Consider the following 27,779-nt stretch of genomic DNA (forward strand, 5'->3'; position numbering starts at 1 on the left):
CACTCTTCATCGCGGTGCGCGGGCCTCCCACTATCGCGGCCTCTCTTGTTGCGGAGCACAGGCTCCAGACGCGCAGGCTCAGTAGTTGTGGCTCACGGGCCTAGTTGCTCCGCGGCATGTGGGATCTTCCCAGACCAGGGCTCGAACCCGTGTCCCCTGCATTGGCAGGCGGATTCTTAACCACTGTGCCACCAGGGAAGCCCTCTGGTAATTCTTGATTTCATAAATCACAAAGGAAACTTCCTTCATCTTTACATCTCCAAAACTTCCAATGGGCACGCAAACATCAAATTCTCTCTATTCAGACTATTCCTACTTTGAATACCTATATTGCCTTCTAGTTTTCTCAGTGAAACTTGTCTAATAAAGATAGATTGGAAGGAAATACCAGAATCCCAACATATGTAATTTGAGAGTTTGTTGTATTGTCTAGTTAGGGTTACATCAATTATATATTAAACTATATTATTGTATCTTGTTCTAATTAGAGACTCTAGGGTGAGGAATTCTCATTTCATCCTTATAAATCTTTATAAATTTTCAAGTTGATGTAATCTCAGTATGGTTGTATATTCACAGCCCTTCCCACTTTTTTTTTTTTTTTTTCATCAGTTAAAAATGTTGTAGCCTTGCAATCTTAGTAATCCGACTGGATAAGAAGCACACTAAAAGTAATGGGTTGCAAAATCATGAAGGCCCTTGAGGTGACCATGGGGAAGGAGGGACATCTGTGTCCCTTTCCTCCTCAACTAGAGTAACTTATGTAAGCTTTCCTCTGAACAAAAGATTCCACTGGGGTTGGGTTCAGGAGTAAATATGTGCTTTACAGAATCATGTCTATAGGGTCTCACTTTTTTCTATATGTGCTTCTCAATATGCTATACCTGCTCCATATTTTGTGTGTGTATGTGGTATAAAGATCTACCTACTTACCATAAGAAGAAAATGTTTCTACTTACAATCTAGTTATTGGCAAATACAAAATAATTCCTGAGCATTTGACCTACTAAACATATGATCTATACAGCAATCAGGTACTGATATTTTAGTTTTGTTATGTAGTGAAATAAAATGTTTAGTGTTTCAGTAGGTACAAAGAAAGTATCAGCCATGATCCTCTCTCTTAATTCTCCTTGAGTCATATTAAAACAGCAAGATATTTATACATATGGAATGATAAAATATGTTGTACTGATGATAGATAAAATAGGTGATAAGGAGAGAGAAACAAGTGCTAAAATGTTTAACATGGTTTCATGGAGAATCTAGATTTTGTTACTTTTTCCCTCATTGAAATAATTATTTCAAAAATTATTTTATTATTATTCATTTATTTAAATAAATTTATTTATTTATTTTTGGCTGCGTTGGGTCTTCGTTGCTGCACAAGGACTTTAGTTGCAGTGAGCGGGGGCTACTCTTTGTTGTGGTGCATAGGCTTCTCATTGCAGTGGCCACTCTTGTTGCAGAGCACAGGCTCTAGGCATGCGGGCTTCAGTAGTTGTGGCACATGGGCTCAGTAGTTGTGGCTCACGGGCTCTAGAGTGCAGGATCAGTAGTCATGGCGCACGGGCTTAGTTGCTTCGCGGCATGTGGGATCTTCCTGGACCAGGGCTCGAACCAGGGGGAATCCCCTGCGTTGACAGGCAGATTCTTAACCACTGCGCCACCAGGGAAGTCCCAAAAATTGTTTTTAAAAAAATCAGAATCATGTTATAAATACTTCCTCAACTAATATTGCCATTATCTTAGAGATCTGCCAGTTTATTTCTTTTTCCTTAATTGATTAAAATAATGAATGTCATGGAAGTTTAAGTGACTTGTAGGATTACGTGATCAGTAGCTCTTTTAGATCGAAACCCATATCTCTAAATTCCCATTCTAGTGATTCCTCCTCTATACTGTACTGTTGTTTATGTAAAAACATTTCTAACTATGATATATGAGATTTAGCAGACAAAATCCCTCTTCTTTTAATTGTATCTAAGATTTATGGAAACATGAAAGGGTAGGCAGCATTTTGGGACAAGATAATTTTATTAATTCAGGACAATAGGGCCTGCCTATCTTTTTTTTCCAGAAGTAGGGATAAATTTGGTGCCTAACAAATGTGCTTTGACAACCGTTAGGGTTAGGGGACATAATTCTGCAAATGTAGAACAAATGAAACTTAAGTCTTTATGAAAATTGAATTTATTTCATATGTGGCTACATTTGCACCAAAATCTAACTAAATTTATCGGTGACTTCTGAGCAGACCAGGTATAATTTGGATCAAACATAAACAGTACTGTCTAGTAGAAGGAGCAACGCTTTTAGATTAAAAAAAAGCCAGGCTCAAATCCCTTTTCTGCCACACATTAACCTTTCCTAAGCTTCAGTTTTCTTAATACATCTCCGGTCAAAAATGTGTTAAGGCCACAGCCGTTGGTTTCTGCAAAAATCCCCGGGTCAGTAATGTGTTAACTGTATAAAGGGGATAATAAGACCAATCTTGCAATTTTGTTAGATGGATTACAGATAATATATGAAAATGTACAGCGTAGTGCCTGGTACAAGGTAAATCCTCTTCTGTGAAAAGTACTGCTACTACTATTAGTCTTAACATTATTAAATACACCATAAAGTTACAAATCACCCTCAGACTGGCAATGTGTCTTGACTTATAAATATGACAACAGTAAATTTTTCTCACTTTAGATGGAAAGAAACCTCAAACCTGAAAGAGATATTTTTTTATAAAAATCCGAACAGTTGGGCACATATGGACTTCTATTTTGATATTAGCAGACTGGATCTCAGACTAATTAGCCTGATAAAGTGGTCGTTGTCAATTGAAATTTTTTAAACAAGTGTTTCAATGTCTAATCAAATTGCAGGGAACGTTATCTGTCACAATGGGATATGCTCTTTGTTTTAATAATAACAAAATGAGCTATTAAAAAAAAAGGCTGGAATTTCAGTATATTAATTTGGTTTCTTTTAAAATTTGGTAGTCCTTTTTTTTTTGCTCCTTGTAGTAGAAACTTTAAAAATATGAAAGGGATACATAATTATAAAGCTAGTACATATATTTATTCATAAAAGGGTAAAAGGGGATGTATATAATGATCAGCATTATAATAATTTTGCATATGAGCCAGGTCTTCAACCCTCTTTTAGAAATTTTACATTGTGGAGATTATCAAACTCTGTATTCATACATAGATTCTTTTGTGCAAGCAGCCACTATTAAAAATATTTTAAAAGCATTATGGTAATTCTTAATCACTAGTTATTTTTTTCATAGTCTAAAGAAAGGCATTGCTGATAGAATTAATGACAAGAGAAACAATGGTGGGATTTTAGCGCCATTCAGACCACCCACACCTCACTGAAAGAAAAAGTACAACCGGAACAAAGTAGTTATTATTCCAAACACTGAACATGAGGTTCTGTTAGTACTTATATAACTAACTCTAATTTAAACACCATGAAAACTGTATAATGAGATCAATGTTATTCTGAAATGTTTTTGGGGGGTTTGGGTCTCGACATCTTAAAATTCTTAAAATCAATTGTATGTATGGAGTAACTGGAAACCTGATCATAGAGTCACTGAGAAATGTGTTTTTCAATAGTTTTGTCTAATGTCATTGATTGCCTAAGTGTAAACCAGTTCTAATATCTTTCAAAAGCAAAGTTTTGGGAGCTTATGTGTTTGAAAAGTACTTTTAATGGATTACTTGCTCTGTTTATTCTTGGCTCAAGGCAGCAGCATCTTGACATTTACATTGCTATTTTCCTGCTTTCAAGGATGCTTACAAAAAATTGTCTTGGCATGGATTGGCTCGAAACTATCCTCTGAACTTTCCACAAGGCCATTCCAGCTATCTTGGAAAGGACATCCTTTATTATGAACCTGCTTTCTTAAGGACATGAAGCCAGAGACCCGCACACATGCACACACTGTCATTCAAATTACAAATGGGTGTGTTCCCAAAACTCCCAATTAAAGCCATTGTTTGGCACACAGAAGCATCTTCTCAAAGCAATATTAAAAATGTAGTTGCTTAGATAGCCCCTAACAGACTACTTAACCACGGTGTAGCTGAAATACCATGTATCTAGAAAGAACAATAGGACAATACTGCAGCATAACCAATAGTTTTGTTTTAAAGATAATAATTAGCCTTTAATTTATTTTGAATGGTGGTTCTTGAGGATGTTCACTTTCCCAGAGTCCCATTTCTACTGAGCAGCCAGCATTAAACACTAGCTCATGTTGGCTTCCTTCTCAGTTCTCCACCCCCTCAAATCAAAACCACTGCAAGACAAATGCAATGGGTGGATTTCTGATTCTCCTCCCCAGAGCCACACCAAATTTCCTATCCTTTGGTAAAATGACCTGATAATCCCACCTAACCCCAGTTAATAGTGCAGCAGTGTGTGTGTGTGTGTGTGTGTGTGTGTGTGTGTGTGCGTGTAACCATAATGGGGAGGGAGGGAGGGAAACCTTTATTAGCTTTACTATTTAACTGCTGTCTCTTTATATGTGCAGAGAGACTAAACGTGGGATTTTATGCAGATGATTTATTCCAGTGTATGTACGGTCGTGTTGCTATATTTTGCACTCATATATTGGAGTTGCCTATAAATAGAAAACCTTTGCCAATCATCTTTTTGATGAGAGCAATGTTAATATCCCATGATTTTCTGCTGGTACACTAAAAGTTTAAAATCAAAGATCTTTCTATGTCTCAGCAGTTTAGTCCAGACACTTTAAATGAAGAAGATGGCAATAATCAGTGCTCTCCCAATTTTAAGACTTTCTATGCTGGTATAGGGGCGCTTGAAGAAAGGAGATACAGAGATACAACAACAGCCTTTAGGACTCATGCCCTTAAGCATAGCAACAATCAGTGACAAGACCAGGATTTTGCTGAAATTTGCTAAAATATGCTAGGAAGAATGCATATTCATAACCTATTAAATTTCAAGCATGAAACGGTTGGTGCCAAAATCTAAAAAGTGGTCCAAACTTCAAAACTTAAAATGTGAGAGAATCTGTCTCAGAAAACTATGATGTTTGCTATGGAGTTTCCTGAACACTTAAAGAAAATGGTTTGAGGAAAGGCTTTCCTACTGGAAAAGGTTTGTCATTTAGAGTGCCCACATTTATTTCAGAATATAATGCTATTTAAATATTATAATGACTTTTTAAAAAACTGCATGTTTAATTCCATTTACCTCCAACACTTTATTTTCTATGGGATGTTGCAACCACTCAATAGGCAGGCTTTTAGCAAATGTATAAGGGAAAGGACTGTATACTGAAAATTAAAAATGAAGGAAATATGTCACTGCAGTGACCCTGGGGAAAAAGAACTCGTGTCATTGGATTTTAAAATATATCTTCCTTGGTTAAGAGAGGTGTGGGGAAGCAGCTTTGGCATCTAGAACATTATCAGAGGCTAAGTAAAAACAGCAGAATGGTATACAAGTGTTAACTTTTATTTTGTAATATTTGTATGGGATTCTATAGCTTATAAATTATCTTCTCACATTTTATCCTCGTTATCAAACTTTATGCTAATATTTTTTTCTAAATTTATTGTCATATTAATAGTCCTTTGAGAGTTTCTATTTTACAGATGAGAAACTGACTCCGAGTTGCTAATTAGCTTGCTCCAAGACAAGTCAGTAGTAAAAGACTAGGCTTCATATTCAAACCCCCTTCCCACTTTTACAAATCCAAGATCCAGTGGTCTTCCTACAATAGTATTGTCACATGGTGTTCTTTTTTTTTTTTTTAATTTTTATTTATTTATTTATTTATTTATGGCTGTGTTGGGTCTTTGCTTCTGTGCGAGGGCTTTCTCTAGTTGAGGCAAGTGGGGGCCACTCTTCATCGCGGTGCGCGGGCCTCTCATTATCGCAGCCTCTCTTGTTGCAGAGCACAGGCTCCAGACGCGCAGGCTCAGTAATTGTGGCTCACGGGCCTAGTTGCTCCGCGGCATGTGGGATCTTCCCAGACCAGGGCTCGAACCCGTGTCCCCTGCATTGGCAGGCAGATTCTCAACCACTGCACCACCAGGGAAGCCCCCACATGGTGTTCTTAATTCAGAAAGCTATTCTACTATTGACCAGTGACGTGCTGAGAGTAAAAGGCAATATTAAAAGCAAATTAAAAAAAAATTTTATTTTCTATTGGACCATAGTTGATTAACAATGTGTGTTAATTTCAGGTGTACAGCAAAGTGATTCAGTTATACATACACATGTATCTAGTCTTTTTCAAGTTCTTTTCCCATTTAGGTTATTACAGAATATTGAGCAGAGTTCCCTGTGCTATACAGTAGGTCCTTGTTTGTTATCTGTTTTAAATATAGCAGTGTATATATGTCAATTCCAAATTCCCAATCTATCACTTCCCACCACCTTTCTACCCTGGTAACCATAAGTTCTTTCTCTAAGTTTGTGAATCTGTTTCTGTTTTGTAAAGAAGTACATTTTTACTTACTTTTACTTTTTTTTAGATTCTGTGTATACGTGACATCATGATATTTGTCTTTCTCTGTCTGCCTTACTTCACTTAGTATGATAATCTCCAGGTCCATCCATGTGGCTGCAAATGGCATTATTTCATTCTTTTAAATGGCTGAGTAATATTCCATTGTATGTGTGTGTGTGTGTGTGTGTGTATATATATATATATATATATATATATATATATATATACACATATATACCGCATCTTCTTTATCTATTCCCCTGTCAATGGACATTTAGGTTGCTTCCATGTGTTGGCTATTGTAAATAGTGCTGCAGTGAACACTGGGGTACATGTATCCTTTTGAAACATGGTTTTCTCCAGATATATGCCCAGGAGTGGGATTGCTGGATCATATGGTAGCTCTATTTTTAGTTTTTTAAGGAACTTCCATAATGTTCTCCGTAGTGGCTGTACCAGGTTACATTCCCAGTAATAGTGTAGGAGAGTTCCCTTTTCTTCATACCCTCTCCAGCATTTACTTTTGTAGACTTTTTGATGATGGCCATTCTCACTGGTGTGAGGTGATACCTCATTGTTGTTTTGATTTGCATTTCTCTAACAATTAGCAATGTTGAGTATATTTTCATGTGCCTCTTGTCCATCTGTATCTCTTCTTTGGAGAAGTGTCTCTTTAGGTCTTCTGTACATTTTTTGATTGGGTTGTTTATTTTTGTTGTTGAGCTGTTTGTATATTTTGGAAATTAAGCCCTTGCTGGTCGAGAAATGCAACAGATTTTGTGTGTTAATTTCATATCCTGCAACTTTACCAAATTCATTGATGAGCTCCAGTAGTTTTTGGGTTGCATCTTAGGATTGTCTATGTATAGTATCGTGTCATCTGCAAAAAGTGACAGTTTTACTTCTTCTTTTCCAGTTTGGATTCCCTTTATTTTTCTTCTCTGATTGCCATGGCTAGGACTTCCAAAACTATGTTGAATAAAAGTCACAGGAGCGGACATCCTTGTCTGTTCCTGATCTTAGAGGGAATGCGTTCAGCTTTTCACTGTTGAGTGTGATGTTAGCTATAGGTTTGTCATATATGGCCTTTACTATGTTGAGGTATGTTCCCTCTATGCCTACTTTCTGGAGAGTTTTTATCATAAGTGGGTATGGAATTCTGTCAAAAGCTTTTTCTGCATCTACTGAGATGATCATATTGTTTTTATTCTTCAATTTGTTGAGGTGGTGTATCACACTGATTGATTTACAGATACTGAAAAAGGCTTGCATCTCTGGGATAAATCCCACATGATCATGTAGTATGATCCTTTTAATGTATTGTTGGATTCAGTTTGCTAGTATTTTGTTGAGGATTTTTGTGTCTATGTTCATCAATGATATTGGCCTGTAATTGCCTTTTTTTGTGGTATCTTTGTCTGGTTTTGGTATCGAGGTGATGGTGGCTTTATAGAATCAGTTTGGGACTGTTCCTTCCTCTGATTTTTTGGAATAGTTTCAGAAGGATAGATGTTAACTCTTCTTGAATGTTTGATAAAATTTGCCTGTGAAGCCATCTGGTGCTGGACTTTTTCTTGTTGAGAGTTTTTTAATCACAGTTTCAGTTTCATTATTTATAATTGGTCTGTTCATATTTCCTACTTCTTCCTGGCTCAGTCTTGGGAGATTGTACCTGTCTAAGAATTTGTCCATATCTTCTAGGTTGTCCATTTTATTGGCATAGAGTTGCATGTGGTAGTCTCTCATGAGCCTTTGTATTTCTGTGCTGTTCGTTGTAACTTCTCCTTGTTCATTTCTAATTTTATTGATTTGAATCCTCTCCCTTTTTTTCTTGATGAGTCTGGCTAAAGGTTTATCGATTTTGTTTATCTTTTCAAAGTACCAGCTTTTAGTTTCATTGATCTTTTCTATTGTTTTCTTTGTCACTACTGCATTTATTTCTGCTCTGACCTTTATGATTTCTTCCTTCTACTAACTTTGGGTTTTGTTTGTTTGGTCTTCTTTTCTAGTTGCTTTAGGTGTAAAGTTAGTTCGGTGGTTTATTTGAGGTTTTTCTTATTTCCTGAGGTAAGATTGTATTGCTATAAACTTCCCTCTTATAACTGCTTTTGCTGCAACCCTTAGGTTTTGGATCATCATGCTTTCATTTTCATTTGTCTCTAGGTATTTTTTGATTTCCTCTTTGATTGCTTCAGTGATCCATTGGTTGTTTAAAAGCATATTGTTTAGCCTCCACATGTTTGTGGTTTTTACATTTTTTTTCTGGTAGTTGCTTTCTAATCTCATAGCTTTGTGGTCAGAAAAGATGCTTCGTATGATTTCAATTTTCTTAAATTTACCAAGGCTCACTTTGTGGGCCAGCTCTTGATCAGTCCTGGAGAATGTTCCATGTGCACTTGAGAAGAATGTGTATTCTGCTGCTTTTGGATGGAATGCTCTATTAATATCAATTAAGTCCATCTGGACTAATGTGTCATTCAAGGCCTATGTTTCCTTATTGATTTTTTGTCAGGATGATCTGTCTATTGATGAAAAGTAGGGTGCTAAAGTCCCCCACTATTACTGTGTTACTGTCAAGTTATCCTTGTATGGCTGCTTGGAGAATCTCAATATATAAGGTAAATACTATGTTGGGTGCATATATATTAACAATTTTTATATCTTTTTCTTAGATTGATACCTTGATCATCATGTAGTGTCCTGCTTTGTGTGTTGTAACAGTCTTTATGTTAAAGCCTGTTTGTTTTTTCTGATATGAGCATTGCTAGTCCAGCTTTCTTTTGGTTTCCACTTGCATGGAATACGTTTTCCATCCCCTCACTTTCAGTCTGTATGTGTCCCTAAGTAAGTCTGAAGTGGGTCTCTTGTAGACAGCACATATATGGGTCTTGTTTTTGCATCCATTCAGCTAGTCTAGTCTTTCTTTTGGTTGGAGCATTTAATCCATTTACTTTTAAGGTAATAATCGATATGTATGTTCTTACCGCCATTTTGTTAATTGTTTTGGATAGGCTTTTATAAGTGTTTTTTCTTCCGTTCCTTTTTTTTTTTTCTCATGTGATTTGATGACTAACAACTTTAGTGTTGTGTTTGGATTCCTTTTTCTTTTGTGTGTGTGTATCTATTGTAGATTTTCAGTTTACAGTTACCATGGGGTTTTTATACAGAAGTCTATATATAAACAAGATTGTTTTTAGTTGCTGGTCTTTTTTAATTTCAAATGTATTTCCAGTGTCCTGAATTTGTGGTCTCCTCTTTGTACAACTGCTGGTTTTGCTATCACATTTGTGTGCAGATGGTTTCCTACCGTACAGTATACTGTATGTTTGCCTTTACTAGTGAGCTTTTCCATTTATAATTTTCTTGGTTCTAGTTGTGGCCTTTTCTTTTCTCCCTAGAGAAATTCCTTTAGCATTTGTTGCAAAGCTAGTCTGTCAGTGCTGAATTCTCTTAGCTTTTGTTTGTCTGTAAAGGTTTTGATTTCTCCTTCAAAACTGAATGAAAGCCTTGCTCAGCAGAGTATTCTTTGTTGCAGCTTCTTCCCTTTCATCACTTTAAATATATCATGCCACTCCCTGCTGGCCTGCAGAGTTTCTGCTGAGAATATTATAGGAATTCCCTTGTATGTTATTTGTTGCTTTTAATATTTTTCCTTCCTTTGTTTGTCTTTAATTTTTGTCAATTTGATTACTATGTATCTATCTTGGCATGTTCCTCCTTGGGTTTATCCTGCCTGGGACTCCATGCACTTCCTGGACTTCAGTGACTGTTTCCTTTCCCATGTTGGGGAAGTAAGTTTTTAGCTATTATCATCTCTTCAAATAGTTTCTCAGATCTTTTCTCTCTCTCTCCTCCTTCTGGAACCCCTATACTGAGAATATTGGTGCATTTAATGCCCCCACCTCTGAGGAGACACTCTGATACTAGCAAGTAGGTCTGGTCCAGGCTCTTATGAGGTCACTGCTTTTTTTCCTGGGTCCTGGTGTGCAGAAGACCCTGCATGCACCCTCCAAGAGTGGAGTTTCTGTTTCTCCCAGTCCTGTGGAATTCATGCAATCAAACTCCACTGGCCTTCATAGCCAGATTCTCTGGGAGCTCCTCCTCCCATTGCCAGACCCCCAGACTGGGGAGCCTGACATGGGGCTCAGAACTTTCACTCCTGTGGGAGAACTCTGTGGTATAATTATTTTCCAGTTTGTTGGTCACCCACCTGGTGGGTATGGGATTTTCTTTTATCACGATTAAGCCCCCTCCTACCATCTCGTGTGGCTTCTTCTTTGTCTTTGGATGTAGGATATCTTTTTTGGCAGGTTCCACCTTTTTTTTTTTTTGATTGTTTTTCAGCAGTTAGTTGTGATTTTCATGTTTGTTTTCATAAGAAGAGGTGAGCTCACATCTTTCTATTCTTCCATCTTATCTCTGTCCACAGTAGAGGTATTCTAAATCACTTGAGGAGCTGAGAAAAATCCCCTGAGGGCTGTGGCAGGGGAAGAGGAAGAGTAACCATCAGGAAACCCTTCCAGGATGTTCTCTATCAATCAATCACAAAGGCCTACTCTCCAGAGGAAAGATTTTTGTCAAAGAGCAATAGTGAAATATTATCCCAGCTTGGGGAGGGGAATTTCACCCCTCTCCAGCCTTCCTGTTTCACCACATGATCAGCAATTCCACTCCTAAATCTTAACCCAAGAAAAAAATCTAAATAAAAGCAAATTGTATGGCAAAAGAGGAAAGGCAATTCAATGAGAAAGAATAGCCTTTTCGACAAATGGTGCCAGCACAAGACATCCACGTGCAAAAATAATGAATCTAGACAGACAGTGACCTTATACCTTTCACAAAAATTAACAGGAAATGGATCAGTGACCTAAATATAAAACACCAAACTATAAAACACCTAGAAGACAACATAGGAGAAAAATCTAGGTGACCTTGGGTTTGATGGATTTTTAGATACAACACCAAAAGCACAATCCATGAAAAAGAAAGAAAATCGATAAGTTGGATTTAATTAAATTAAAACTTCTGCTCTACCACAGGCACGCTTAAGAAAATATTTGCAATATTCATATCTGATAAAGGATTGGCATCCAAAATATAAAAAGAGCTCTTAAAACTCAATAATAAGAAAACAAATAATTCAATTTAAAAGATAGATAGGGAAAAGATCTGAACAAACACCTCACCAAAGAAGATATACAGATAAAAAGTAAGTACATAAAATGATGTTCAACATCATATGTCAGTCATTAGAGAATTGCAAATTAAAAAATGATATAACAATACTGACAAGAGCAAATGCTGACAAGGATGTGGAGCAACCAAAAACCTTACTTAGTGCTAGTGGGATTGCAAAATGGTATAGCCATTTTGGGAGACAGTTTCTTGCAAAACTATACATAGGCTTATCATATGATCCAGCAGTTGTGCTCCATATTTTTACCCAAATGAATTGAAAATGTACATCCACACAAGAACCTGCCCACAAATGTACGTAAAAGCTTTGTTCATAATTGTGAAAATTTGAAAGCAACTAAAATGTCTTTCAATAGGTGAATGGATAAACAAACTGGTACATCTGTGCAATGGAATATTGTTCAGTGATAAAAAGAAAGTAATATGGAGGAAACAACTTCATATTGCTAAGTGATGAGGCCCATATGAAAAGGTTATATGCTGTATGATTCAAACTGTATGACATTCTAGAAAAGGCAAAACTGTGGACATAGTAAAAAGGCCAGAGGCTCAGGGAGGAGAGAGGGAAAGATGGATAGGTGGAGCACAGATTTTTTTTTTTTAGGGCAGTGATACTGAAATGGTGGATACATGCTATTATACGCTTGTCAAAAATCCATACAATGTAAAAAACAAAAAGTAAACCCTAGCATAAACTGTGGGCTCTTTCTTTAGTTAATAATGCATCAATATTGGCTCATCAACTATAACAAACATACTAAGCTAATGTAAGATGTTAATAATAGGGTAACTATGTGTTTGTTGGGAGATGAGGGGACTGTGTGTGTGTGTATGTGTGTGTGAAGGGTTATATGGGAACTCTCTGTGCTTTCTACTCAATTTTTCTCTAAACCTAAAATATTTTTTACAAATATATATTTTAGTGGAGAATGCATAGGTCACTGGGTCATACTGCTTACTCTGCCTTTGCACAGTAATAACTATAGGGAGTTAAAACAAAGCCAACAACAAAACACAGATGCCACAAGATCTCATCTGCAGATATGCCAGTCCCTTGGAAGCAGTAGAGTAGTACATATTAGAATCATAGTAAAAGAAGGAGGGAGAGAGAAAATTCAGAATACTTAAGGAATTATTGATATATAATCCCCTCCCTACTCAGGGGCAACGATTTACATTTTACACTGCTGAATTTTGATAGTAGTAATATTTTTGCAATGTTTTGTAGTTTTCAACACACTTTCACTTTCACTATCACTATCATAGATAGATAGTCCCTGATCATATATATCAATCATTGCATCTGCTCTCCACTGCCTACCAAGCTCAGTACATCTGGAGCCCTTTGCAGCTTTTCATTACACCATTGCAGTCTATCACTGTGCTCTTTCTTGCTCCCCTCCCTCAGGATTAGAAGAATCTCCCTTGACTGTAGAGGTTGTGAAGCTTAATGCAGTGGATATGCATTGAATCTGATTTTTAGAGCTAGAAGGGACTTTAGAAATTTTTATCAACAGATTATCATACAATTACATGGAAAACCAGAGATACTGAGTGCCTTAACCAACTGGCTGGAGAAATGGGCAGAGGGGAGACTCTTTCCACTACTAAACCATGCTTCATTTGCCTAGTTCCATGCGACCTCTAAAAAAAAAAAAAAAAACCCCAAATAAGATTCGAACCTCTTGTTTGCTAAATTCTTCAATTCTTCCTTAACACCATCTCCCAAATTTGCTCTTTGCTCTTCGTTCCTGACCCCAGTGTGCCAAATCATGTTCTCAGCATTCCATACCATTTTTACACCCGTAGTCTCCCTGACTTCCCAACTCCAGGGCACCCTATCTGGAGCACCAGGTAAATCTAACACAAATTTCTTCATGGCTTCTTTTGTGTAAAAAATAATAACTAAATTCCAAACCTCTCAACAGAGCACTCATGGGACTCACTCCTCTGTAACTAACTTGATTCCTTCCTACCTCTCCTTAATCATTAACTAAATAACCATTCAAACAACTCCACTTCCTGTGCTTCACTCCTCAGCACACCATACACAACCTCTACTTTGTGTCTCTCTTCACACTATCCTCCCCTGGTCATGCTCCCTGCCTTAGTCAGTTTGGGCTGCTACAACGGAGTACGATAGACTGAGTGACTTTTATAAACAACACAAATTTATTTCTCACAGTTCTAGAGGCTGGGAAGTCCAAGATCAAGGTGCAGGCAGATTCGGTGTCTGGTGAAGGCTTGCTTCATGGTCTATAGATGGCTCTGTCCTCACATGGCAGTAGGGATGAGGGAGCTCTCAGGAGTCTCTTTTATAAGAGTGCTAATCCCATTAATGAGGGTTCTGCCCTCATGACCTAATTATCTCCCAAAGGTCCCGCCTCCAGATATCATCATTAGATCTCAACATACGAATTTTGGGAGGACACAAACATTCAGTCTATATATAGCACTCCCTAATTTACTGGGCATCCTACCATTCCCTCAAGCCCAGATAAATTTCTCCCTTTTCCTATAAATTCTTTTTTGAATGCCACAAGGTAATAATTTCTCTGTTCACTGAATCCCAATAGCACTTCTTACCTGTAGCATTCATTGGGCACTTTGCATAAGTAAGTGTTCTGGAAATTTATTTGAATTTAATTTATATATTTTACCTCTTGAGTTAGGCTAAATTCCTTGAAGGTAGGGATCTTATATTGCCAGTTTTCATCAGTATGCTGGCACAGAGCAGTGTTCAATGAGGATTTATGTATGAGAATGCGAGTCAGTTAGTTTTAGATGTAATATAGGACTTGAAATCTTTGAATTTTCTGATGCCAAATAATGGGGAAAATTCTTTCACATATTCCAAAAATAAGATATTTCAGTGTTTAGTGACACTCCTTTTTGTTTTAATGTCTCCTCTGAGACATGATCCAAATTCCAAATGCAACATTTAGCTTTATACAGTGAACTTCTGTCAACAGCTTTCTTAAAAAGCAAATCACATTTGACTTCCTTCTTGTATATTTGATGAGAATTGTCATGACACCATTGGTTTGAAGAGTGAGATTCTTACATGGATAACATCTTTAAAGGTTCCTTAACAAACAAACATTAAAAAAAAAAACAAAACACTGTTCACCAAATGTTCTTTTGTACAATGTAATTAACAATTCTATCTTTTCTCCAAATAGTTGTCATTATAAATAATCAATTTTTCCATCTTCCTAAAGTCTATATCATCCTGTAATACTCATCTTTTTTCCTTTGAACATTTCCTCTCCCATAAAGGAAGAGCTTCCAAGAATTGAGAGTAGAAAGTCTACTGCAATTTTGAAATTTTTGTGTCAATAATAATTAGAAATGTGAATTCTCTACCAAGAAAAAAAATAAAGTAGGATGATTTGTTACATATTTCAGAAATAAAGTAAAAATTCATGACAATCTTGGAATAAAGGTCAGTTAGAAAAATCAGAATGAAGTATTTAATCTATCTGTACTGTTGGCATATATGTGAAAATAGAGCCAAGGAGAAGAATGCAAACATGTATTTTTTTCAATAATTAGAGTAATAGTTTAAAATAATGCCAAAATATTGAATCATAAGCTTTCAACTACAAAGTTTGTTATATGAGTTAGAACATTATCATAATCAACATTTTGGGCCTTGCACACTGGAATACAAGGTATGCTGTAATCATATTATTAACAGGAGAAAATATCACTTGCTTAATCATTGTTAACTCAGAGGAAAACAAATATTTTCTTTTCTACTCCAAATGCCTGATAAAGTAAATTGTTGAAGGGATAATAAAGTTTACTATACACATAACTCAGACCACAGAGAGGTCTCCTGTATTTAGTGCAAGTGCCAAAAAGGGCAAAGGGAGAAAGTTTTATATATTTCATAATATATAAAACGATGTCCTTAATATAGGATACTAATATCTGAATTTTTTTATAAACTAAAAGTGAAAGAAATATAACTTACATAATATATTCTAAAAGATGTAATTTATCTACTTTGATAAAGACTTTTTAATAATGCTGGATTTAATAATGTGGTTTAATTTTTCTCTTTAGCAGTCATTACACCTGCCATACACTATATTTTACTAAATTACCTTGTTCATTCTGTTTCCCCATCCCCCCCAGCTGGAATATAACCTCATCAGGGCAGATGTTTTTAACTTGCAGTGACTCCTTTCTCTGGTGCTTACAAGAGTACCTGGGGCTTACAAAGTGCCTTAAAAGCGTCTGCTGTGATAAATAAATGTTTTCCAAAGTCTTATGATACAGAATCATAATGTTAAAAAGATGATACGAAATAAAGATTTTAAATGTGAATTTGAGATTAAAATCAATCATGAAGGAAAATCCTCAAATATCAGAAGTTAGAAAAGGTTTTTTATTACAAAAGGGTCTCATTCCATCATCTCATTTTATAGATGCAGAAATTAAATTGTAGAGAGATCAAGTGATTTGTCAGATCACAGAATTTTGGTACTAAAAGGCATCTTAAACCTCATGTAGCCCAAATATTGAGGTGCTTAGGGCTACTTAGCCTGTTTGTTTTAATACCTACTGTGGTAATGAGTTCACCACTCTATAAGAGCATCATACTGTTTTTTTATTGTTTTTTTGTTTTTAGTAGGTATTTATTGGAGTATAATTGCTTCACAATACTGTGTTAGTTTCTGTTGCACAACAAAGCAAATCAGCCATATGCATACACATGTCCCTATATCCCCTCTCTCTTGAGCCTCCCTCCCATCTTCCCTATCCCACCCCTCTAGGTCATCACAAAGCACTGAGCTGATTTCCCTGTGCTATGCTACTGCTTCCCACCAGCCAACTATTTTACGTTCCGTAGTGTATATATGTTGATGTTACTTTCACTTCACCCCAGCTTCGCACCCCCCTATGTCCTCAAGTCCATTTTCTATGTCTACCTCTTTATTCCTGCCCTGAAACTAGGTTCATCAGTACCATTTTTTTTTTTTAAGAACACAACTTGATAGAAATTTTTCTCATATGTAATTAAGATTTGTATTCCTATGTTTCAATTCTTTAGTCTTAGTTGTAGCTTTGGTCATACACGATATGTGTAGTCCAGGGTGTTATTTGTGTGTGTGTGTATATATATTATACATATAACTGATGTGGTGCAAAAGTACTTTTATGAAGAGCGTTCTGGGCCAAATAGTTTTCTTACCTTACTCTTTCTCCAACACCTCTTTGTCTCCCACCTTTTCCCATGATAAACCCTGAACTAGACATATATATATAAAATATATATGCCTACTGTGTGTGTACACATACATATATCCAAAAAATATATACATATATACACACACGTGTTTTTATTGAATGTTATACATTATATGTGCATCTGTTACACAAAGAGGTGTATGTTTTTATCTTTCGTGCTTTATACAAAAATCAAATAAAACATTTAAAACAGGTGATCCAAACAAGGTGGCAGAGTAGAAGGACGTGAGCTCACCTCTTCTCAAGGAAACACCAAAATCACCACTAACTGGTGAACAACCATTGAAAAAAAACCACTGGAACCTACCAAAAAAGATACTGAACATCCAAATACAAAGAAGACGTCACAACAAGATGGTAGGAGGGGTTCAATCACATTAAAATCAAATCCCATAACCCCCAGGTGGATGACCTGCAAACTGGAAATAAATATATCAAAGAAGTTCTACCACAGGAGTGAAAGTTCTGAGCCCCATGTCAGGCTTCTCAGCCTGGGGGTCTGACAATGGGAGGAGGAACCTCCAGAGAATCTGGCTTTGAAGGCCAGCAGGGTTTGATCACAAGAATTCCATAGGACTGGGAGAAACAGAAACTCGACTCTTGGAGGGTGCATGCAGGGTCCTGTGCATACCCAGATCCAGGGAAAAAAAAACAGTGACCACATAAGAGCCTGGGTCAGACCTACCTGCTAGTATTAGAGGGTCTCCTGTAGATGTGGGGGGTAGCTGTGGTTTACTGCAGGGACAAGGACATTGGCAGCGGCAGTTCTGGGTAGTACACATTGGCATGGGCCCTTTTGGAAGCCTCCATTTTCTCACCAAGACTTGGTCCCACACAACAGCCTGTAAGCTCCAGTGCTAGGACACCTCAGGCCAAACTACCAACAGGGCAGGAAAACAGCCCCACTCATCAGCAGACGACAGGCTGCTTAAAGTCTTCCTGAGGAAACAAACAGCTGCCTGTTAAACATGCCCCTTGACACGGCCCTGGCCATGAGGGAAAAGAACCAGCTACAACCACCAGTGAGCAGGAACCATTCCCTCCAAGCAGGAAGCCTGCACAAGCCTCTTAGACAGCCTTATCCACCAGGGGGCACACAGCAGAAGCAACAACTACAACCTGGCAGCCTGTGGAACAGAAACCACAATCACACAGAAAGTTAGACAAAATGAGATGGCAGAGAAATATGTCCCAGATAAAGCAACAAGACAAAACCCCAGAAGAACAATGAAGTGAAGTGGAGATAGGCAATCTACCCAAAAAGAATTCAGTGTAATTATAGTAAAGATGATCCAAGATCTCAAAAAAAGAATGGAGGCACAGATCAAGAAGATACAAGAAATGTTTAACAAAGACCTAGAAGAACTAAATAACAAACAGAGATGAGCAATACAATAATTGAAATGAAAAATACACTGGAAGGAATCAATAGCAGAATAACTAAGGCAGGAGAATGGATAAGTGAGCTGGAAGACAGAATGGTGGAAATCACTGCCTCAGAACAGAATAAAGAAAAAAGAATGAAAAGAAATGAAAACCTCCTAAAAGACCTCTGGGATGACATTAAATGCACGAACATTCGCATTATAGAGGTCCCAGAAGGAGAAGAGAGAGAGAAAGGACCTGAGAAAATACTTGAAGAGGTAATAGTTAAAAACGTCCCTAACATGAGAAAGAAAACAGTCACCCAAGTCCAGGAAGCACAGGGAGTCCCAGGCAGGATAAACCCAAGGAGGAACATGCCAAGACACATAGTAATCAAACTGACAAAATTTAAAGACAAAGAAAAAATATTAAAAGCAACAAGGGAAAACAACAAATAACATACAAGTGAATTCCCATAAGATTATCTGCAGATTTCTCAGCAGAAACTCCGCAGGCAAGCAGGGAGTGGCATGATATATTTAAAGTAATGAAAGGGAAGAAGCTACAACCAAGAATACTCTACCCAGCAAGGCACTCATTCAGTTTTGACAGCAAAATCAAAAGATTAACAGATAAGCAAGAGCTAAGAGAATTCAGCACCAACAGACAAGCTTTGCAACAAATGCTAAAGGAATTTCTCTAGGCAGAAAAGAAAAGGCCATAACTAGAAACAGAAAATTACAAATGGAAAAGCTCACCAGTAAAGGCAAAAATACAGTAAAGGTAGGAAATCATCTACACACATATATATCAAAACAAGCAATTGTGTGAAGAAGAGAGCACAAATGCAGGACATTGAAAATGCATTTGAAATTAAAAGAACAGCAACTTAAAACAATCCTGTTATATATAGACTTCTATATCAAAACCTTCTGGTAACTGCAAACCAAAAATCTACAATAGATATACACACACAAAAGAAAAAGGAATCCAAACACAACACTAAAGTTAGGCATCAAATCACAAGAGAAAACAACAAAATCACCTACAAAATCATATCCAAAACAATTAACAAAATGGCAGTAAGAACATACATATCAATAATTACCTTAAACATAAACAGATCAAATGCCCCAACCCAAAGACATAGACTAGCTGAATGGATACAAAAATAAGACCCATATATATGCTGTCTATAAGAGACCCACTTGAGATCTAGGGACACATACAGACTGAAAGTGAGGTGATGTAAAAAGTTATTCAGTGCAAATAGAAATCAAAAGAGAGCTGGAATAGCAATGCTCATATCAGAAAAAACAGACTTTAAAATAAGCTGTTACAAGACACAAAAAAGGACACTAGGACACTACATAACGATCAAGGAATCAATCCAAGAAAAAGATATAACAATTGTAAATATATATGCACACAACATTGGAGCACATCAATATGTAAGGAAAACACTAAGAGCCATAAAAGGAGAAATTGACAGTAACACAATAATGGACTTTAATACCCCACTTTCATCAGTGGACAGATCATCCAGACAGAAAATCAATAAGGAAACACCAGCATTGAATGACACATAATACCAATTGGAGTTAATTGATATTTATAGAGCATTCCATCCAAAAGCAGCAGAATACACATTCTTCTCAAATGTACATGGAACATTCTCCAGGACTGATCAAGAGCTGTCCCACAAAGCGAGCCTGAGTAAATTTAAGAAAATTGAATCATATAAAGCATCTTTTCTGACCACAAAACTATGAGATTAGAAAGCAACTACCAGAAAAAAACCTGTAAAAACCACAAACGTGGAGGCTAAACAATATGCTATTAAACAACCAATGGATCACTGAAGAAATCAAAGAGGAAATCAAAAAATACCTAGAGACAAATGAAAATGAAAGCATGATGATCCAAAACCTAAGGGTTGCAGCAAAAGCAGTTATAAGAGGGAAGTTTATAGCAATACAATCTTACCTCAGGAAATAAGAAAAATCTCAAATAAACCACCGAACTAATTTTACACCTAAAGCAACTAGAAAAGAAGACCAAACAAAACCCAAAGTTAGTAGAAGGAAAGAAATCATAAAGGTCAGAGCAGAAATAAATGCAGTAGTGACAAAGAAAACAATAGAAAAGATCAATGAAACTAAAAGCTAGTTCTTTGAAGAGATAAACAAAATAGATAAACCTTTAGCCAGACTCATCAAGAAAAAAAGGGAGAGGATTCAAATCAATAAAGTTAGAAATGAACAAGAAGTTACAACAGACAGCATAGAAATACAAAGGCTCATGAAAGACTACCACAAGCAACTATGCCAATAAAATGGACAACCTGGAAGAAATGGACAAATTCCTAGAATGGTACAATCTCCCAAGACTGAACCAGGAAGAAATAGAAAATATGAACAGACCAATCACAAGTAATGAAATTGAAACTGCGATTAAAAAACTCCCAGCAAACAAAAGTCCAGGACCAGATGGCTTCACAGGCAAATTTTATCAAACATTTAGAGAAGAGTTAACATCTGTCTTCCTGAAACTGTTCAAAAGAATCATAGAGGAAGGAACACTCCCAAACTCATTCTACAAGGCCACCATCACCCTGATATCAAAACCAGACAAAGATACCACAAAAAAAGACAATTATAGGCCAATATCACTGATGAACATAGACACAAAAATCCCCAACAAAATAATAGCAAACCGAATCCAACAATACATTAAAAGGATCACAATCCATGATTAAGTGGGATTTATTCCAGGGATGCAAGCCTTTTGCAATATCTGCAAATCAATCAGTGTGATACACCACATGAACAAATGGAAGAATAAAAACAATATGATCATCTCAGTAGATGCAGAAAAAGCTTTTGACAAAATCGAACACCCATTTATGATAAAAACTCTCCAGAAGGTGGGCATAGAGGGAACCTACCTCAACATAATAAAGGCCATGTATGACAAACCTACAGCCAACATCATAGTAAATATTGAAAAGTTGAAAGCATTCACTCTAAGATCAGGAACAAGACAAGGATGTCCACTCTTGCAACTTTTGTTCAATATAGTTTTAGAAGTCCTAGCCACGGCAATCAGAGAAGAAAAAGAAAGGGAATCCAAACTGGAAAAGAAGAAGTAAAACTGTCACTTTTTGCAGTTGACATGATATTATACAGAGACAATTCTAAAGATGCTACCAGAAAACTGCTAGAACTCATCAATGAATTCGATAAAGTTGCTGGAGGCAAAATAAATACACAGAAATCTCTTGCATTCCTATACACTAAGAACAAAAGATCAGAAGGAGAAATTAAAGAAACAATCCCCTTTACCATCACATCCAAAAGAATAAAATACCTAGGAATAAACCTACCTGAAGAGGCAAAATACCTATACTCCAAAAACTATAAAACACTAATGAAAGAAATCAAAGATGACACAAACAGAAGGAAAGATATACTATGTTCTTGGACTGGAAGAATCAATATTGTCAAAATGACTATACTACCCAAAGCAATCTACAGATTCAATGCAATCCCTATCAAATTACCAATGACATTTTTCACAGAACTAGAACAAGAAAATCTTAAAATTTGTATGGAGACACAAATGATCCCGAATAGCCAAAGCAATCTTGAGAAAGAAAAATGGAACAAGAGTCATCATGCTCCCTGTCTTCAGACTATACTACAAAGCTACAGTCATCAAAATAGTATGGTACTGGCACCAAAACAGAAATATAGATTAATGGAATAAGATTGAAGTCCCAGAAATAAACCCAGGATCTGTGGTCAATCAATCTATGACAAATGAGGAAGACTATACAATGGAGAAACAACAATTTCTTTAATAAATGGTGCTTGGAGAACTGGACAGCTAAATGTAAAAAAAAAATGAAATTAGAACATTCTATAACACCATACACAAAAATAAACTCAAAATGGTTTAAAGACCTAAATGTAAGACCGTATACTATAAAACTCTTAGAGGAAAACATAGAACACTCTCTGACATAAATCATAACAGTATCTTTTTTCTGTCTTCCAGAGTAATGGAAACAGAAACAAAAATAAACAAGTGGGACCTATTTAAACTCAAAAGTTTTTGCACAGCAAGGGAAACCATAAATAAAACAAAAGACAACCCACAGAAAGGGAGAAAATATTTGCAGATGATGCAACTGATAAGGGATTAATCTCCAAAATTTACAAACAGCTCATGCAGCTCAATATCAAAAAAACAAAGAACCCAATAAAAAAAAGGGCAGAAGACCCAAATAGACATTTCTCCAAAGAAGACATTCAGGTGGGCAAGAGGCATGTGAAAAGATGCTCAAGGTCACTAATTATTTGAGAAATGCAAATCAAAACAACAGTGATATATCACCTCACATCAGTCAGAATGGCCATCATCAAAAAGTCTACATACAATAAATGCTGGAGTGGGTGTGGAGAAAAGGGAACCCTCCTACGCTGTTGGTGGAAATGTAATTTGGTACAGCCACTATAGAGAACAGTATGGAGGTTCCTTAAGAAACTAAAAACAGAACCAGCATTCAATCCAACAATCTAGCTGCTGAGTATATATCTGAAGAAAACTATGGTTTGAAAGGATACATGCACCCCATGTTCATTGCATCACTGTTTACAATAGCCAAGACATGGAAGCAACTTAAATGTCCATTGACAGAGGAATGGATAAAGAAGATGTGGTACATATATACAATGGAATATTACTCATCCATTAAAGAGAATGAAATAATGACATTTGGAGCAACATGGATGAACCTGGAGATTATCATACTAAGTGAAATATGACAGAGAAAGACAAATATCATATGATATCGCTTATGTACAGAATCTAAAATATGGTACAAATGTACTTATTTACAAAACAAACAGACTTAGAGAACAAACTTATGGTTGCTTGGGTGAAGGGTCAGGGGGAGGGATAGATGGTTGTTTTGGACTGACATGTACACACTGCTACATTTAAAATAGATAACCAACAAGGACATAATGTATAGCACAGGGAATGCTGCTCAATACTCTGTAATAACCTAAATTGGTAAAGAACTTGAAAAAGAATAGATACATGTATATGTATAACTGAATCACTTTGCTGTACACCTGAAACTAACACAACATTGTTAATCAACTATACTCCAACATAAAATAAAAATCTTTTAAAAAGAAACAAAAAACATTTTTAGTAAAGTGAGAGACAGGACATTCTCTGAAGTCTGCTCTATTATTTTGGCCAGTCATTTAGCCTTTCTGATACAAGTTTTTCCATCTATAAGATGGAGACACTAAGAGTACCTAATCCATTGGCTGTTTTGCTGGGATTAAATTAATTAATGCATGGAGAGTCTTTAACATAGTGCCCGAGACATATTTAGTGGTCAATAAATGTTACTTACTAAAAAAAAACCAAAACATTTAAAACATGTTATCTTTTAAACTCCATTTTCCCTCTGTTTAATTTCTACTATTTCTGGAACCTCAAAAACAAGTACATATTTGTATCATCCTCTAAGAGCCTAAATTGAATCCCTCTTCTATGTGAAAATTGTTTTATTAAAATATGATAAATTGTTAAAATGTTTTCAGAAGTCACTCTATTGTGACCCTCTAACCAAATATGTCCAATCCCCTGGTTGTTTCAAGATTCCTGTAAATTCCACTCTCCCCTGAATATTAAACATACTTAACTCCCTCTTAAAATGTAGTTTCTAGAATTAAACACAATGCTCTAGAAGTGGACTTACTAGGACAGAATAATATAGACTTATCTCCTGATTCATTCAAGAAAGCGTATTTCTCACAGTACAACCTATAAATCCATTTGGTTTTTCAGTAGCTATGACACATTTGATTCATATTGACTTTAATTGTAAAAAAAAATCTTAGTCATTTTGTATATGATACTGCTAAACCATTATCATATGGATAATAAATTTTATCTACAGATAATATCAATATTTACAGGTATAAAGAAAAATAAAGTTTTCTTTATTCTCTATTTATGCAGTTGAACTTTGCTTTGGGGGAGGAGAATGCTTCTCAAATTGTAGATATAGGACTTCCCTGGTGGCGCAGTGGTTAAGAATTCACCTACCAATGCAGGGGACACAGGTTCGAGACCTGGTCCAGGAAGATCCCACATGCCGTGGAGCAACTAAGCCTGTGCACCACAGCTACTGAGCCTGCGCTCTAGAGCCCGCATGCCACAACTACTGAAGCCCGCGCTCCTAGACCCCATGCTCCACAACAAGAGAGGCCAAAGCAAGGAGAAGCCCGTGCACCACAATGAAGAATAGCCCCTGCTCGCCGCAACTAGAGAAAGCCTGCGTGCAGCAACAAAGACCCAACGCCACCAAAAATAAATAAATAAATTTGTTTAAAAAAATTGTAGATATAATTTCTTCACATTAAAAAAAGTGTTATGTTCACAGAAGGTACATATTCTGAATGTTAAACACAAATATTTCACTGAGAGGCATAAAAATACAAATTTTGAGCACACATCCTACCTGTAAAACCCCGGGGGTGCGCGCTGCACCAGGAAGCTCTTCTCCATGTCTTGGAGAACCTCATTCAGCATCCGCACACGGATGGGAGCTCTTTCCTTGGGGTCATTAGCAGGACGCATCTCATCTGATTGAAAGAGTTCAGTGCTCTCCCGCAGGCGTGAGGCCAGGGCTAGCAGTTGAGGTGTGTTGGGTTGATCACCTGGTAAAGATAAATGGGCCAATCTCAGAAGAGAGAATATCAAGGGCACAAAGTAAACATTTTATAATCATGATGTCAAAAGGAAGATTCACCATCAATTCTACTTTTATAATCCACCAAAAATATTCTGGCTAAATATATTCTACTAAAAGTATTAAATTTATTTACTACTACTACTGATTACTGCTAATAATAATAATACCAGTAAATAGGAACTGATTGTTGAGGGACTGCCATGTTCCCAGCACTGTCAAGCCCTTCACATAATTATCTTATTTAATATTCACCCAACCCTGTATTGGCATGTCCATTTCATAGAAGCTGAGAGTTAAGGTAAGCAAACTGCCACAGATCATCAAGCAAGTAAATGACAGGTAAGAATTAGAAGCCTTATCTTTCTGACTCAAAAATTCATGCTCTTAATGGAGTATGCTGTATTTCAGGAAAAAAAATTGTAAAATGAATTGTTATCTTCCCTTCTGAGAACATGAGATACGTTACCCTATATTGTTATGTGTCTACTGAGCTCTTTTTACTTTGCTAGAGTGTTCCTGTAATTTGAAGTTGAAAAACACCTTTGATTTGAAAATACACTAAAAACTATCTTATGTTATGTTTGTATTGTTTTGTTTTCCTTTTGAGATGATTTTTGTTTGTTGTTTTTTTTTTCCTTTTGTTATGTAACTTACTGGAAGTCATTCTGATATGAATGGTGGTAGCAAAAGGATCACAGGATGTTCTTTTGACTAAGGGAAAGGTTGCATTTTATAGTAATTACAGCCACCAGATCCTGGAGCCAGATGACTTGAGTTCAAATCCCTGCTCTACCACTTAGTAGCTGTGTGATGTTGGGCAAGTTACTGAGCCTTAGTGTCCTTATCTGTGAAATGAACATAATAATAGCACCTGCTTTATAACTTTGTTAATGAGAGTTAAATGATTAATATTTGTAAAGTACTCCCCTACAGGTAGGCAGTTCCTAGCTGGTGTTTAAACTTAATACCTTGTTTAAAAAGCATTCTTTAATCATATCACATGGGGGTCTTCCATCATCATCTTCTTCCAGATAGCTGCACCATTAGATGCAGTCTTTGGATGAGGCAACAGTCAGTGGTGTCATTCTCAGAGTAGGTACAACTGACTCCAACAAGGTCAGCACTGCACTAAGGAGGATTACTTCAAGTCAAGGTAATGAGATGCACATGGACCTGGTAAATCTCAGCTGGAAATCCTGAGAGCATGGCATTAAGATAAACAGGTGGAGGATTGAAAAGAGGCCTTATGGGACCTTCACTTAGGAAAGTCTCGGCAAAAGGGAAATGTCACAAAGGAACTCTTTCTTTAAATGAAGTCTAAGGGTAAGGGTCACCAACTCCCAAAACACCTGGTCTTTGTGAAAATGCAGATTCCCAGACATGCTGAATTTCTCTAGGGTCCAGGAATCACAATTTCAACATGCTACTCAGATTATTCCTTACATCTTAAAGTTTAAGAAGCACTGTAGAGAGGTTATGTGCTAAGAAAATGAAAAGTAGTTTAGAATTATAACTGGTATAAAATATGTCTGTCATAGAATTACTAACCTTTCATATAGTGATCTTTATTTTCTCTCACCTTCATTTGATGGGGATGATTTTTATTTGTCAGTTTCATTATAGCCCAGCATAGTTCTGACAATAATTGTTTACTGTTTACTGAATAAACAAAGTAGATTCAATAACATATTTTTAGAAAAAATACAATAAAAAATGAAAACTATGTAAAGAAATGGTTTTTATGAGGGCTGCAAAGAGAGAGCCTTCTTTGTAGTGCTCTGTTCACTGAAATTAACAAAATGAATAAAATCAATTGTAGGAGTTCATAGGGTTTTGGTATTTTGATGTTTTCATTAGTAATCTTGTTTGATTTCAGAACAAAACTTGAGAATGCAAGAAGCGATATTTCTGCTCATTGAGAAAATCTAGCCTCTTAAATGATAATAATGACATTTTATGAAAATATGCTTTATCTTATGGCTAACCAAATTTAATATATGGAAAACTTATAGAAAATATCTTTTTGCACAAGGAAAGAATAAGATGGATAAGACACATTTGGATGACACTAGAATTGAAAGACTGAACAACAGAAAAAGCAAGTTCGACATCCTTAAGAGTCTTCCATTTAAAAAGGAAAAAATCTCTTCAGATCTAACATACACTACAGAATTGAAGACATTACCACTAAATCAAGTGAGACAAATTGTACCATTTACCTTATTTAGCTTTAAATGAATTTATCTTTCATGGTGGTGTGGGCGGAGAAAATTGACAGCTTTAGGAACTGGCTGGTTCCAGAAAGGATCCTGATAGTGGAAACCTGCCACCACAGCATACCCTATGCATTACTTCAAGAATATGAGGTTACAGATTGAAAAGTAGCTTTACTTCCAATGTTAACACAATCATTTTGATATATAACTGATGTTTCAAAGATTCCTCATAGCCATTTCTATCACCCAAATGATTGTCTCTTTGTGATCCTTAGGATAACTACTAGAATGTCAGCTCTGTGAGGGAAGAGATTTTTGTCTGTTTCATTCACTACCATTTCCCCAGCACATAAAACTATGCCTGGCAAATCATTTACTGAATGAATGTGTGAATTATGTACTGTGATCATAGCATCGTAGCATCTGCAATATTTTTAGCCTTATTTCTCCTTTCCTTGACTGAAAAGAA

The 27,779-nt window shown here is 36.4% G+C and overlaps 1 protein-coding gene across 5 annotated transcripts in view; it reads right to left on the minus strand.

The window, feature by feature from the left end:
- The window catches only part of NAALADL2 (N-acetylated alpha-linked acidic dipeptidase like 2), a 1,520,504-nt gene that overhangs the window by 41,383 nt on the left and 1,451,342 nt on the right, over nucleotides 1–27,779 (minus strand). For 3 of the 5 annotated variants that reach the window (XM_061193412.1, XM_061193413.1, XM_061193411.1), the window contains one exon: nucleotides 24,861–25,059. In XM_061193412.1, coding sequence (XP_061049395.1) covers nucleotides 24,861–25,059 — 199 coding nt within the window. Of the gene's footprint in view, nucleotides 1–1,581; nucleotides 1,662–14,731; nucleotides 14,777–24,860; nucleotides 25,060–27,779 lie in introns of those variants that run through there. The other 2 variants (XM_061193415.1, XM_061193414.1) reach the window with 2 other exon arrangements.

This window comes from Eubalaena glacialis, chromosome 6 (genome assembly GCF_028564815.1).
Source record: "Eubalaena glacialis isolate mEubGla1 chromosome 6, mEubGla1.1.hap2.+ XY, whole genome shotgun sequence".
NCBI classification, from domain to species: domain Eukaryota; kingdom Metazoa; phylum Chordata; class Mammalia; order Artiodactyla; family Balaenidae; genus Eubalaena; species Eubalaena glacialis.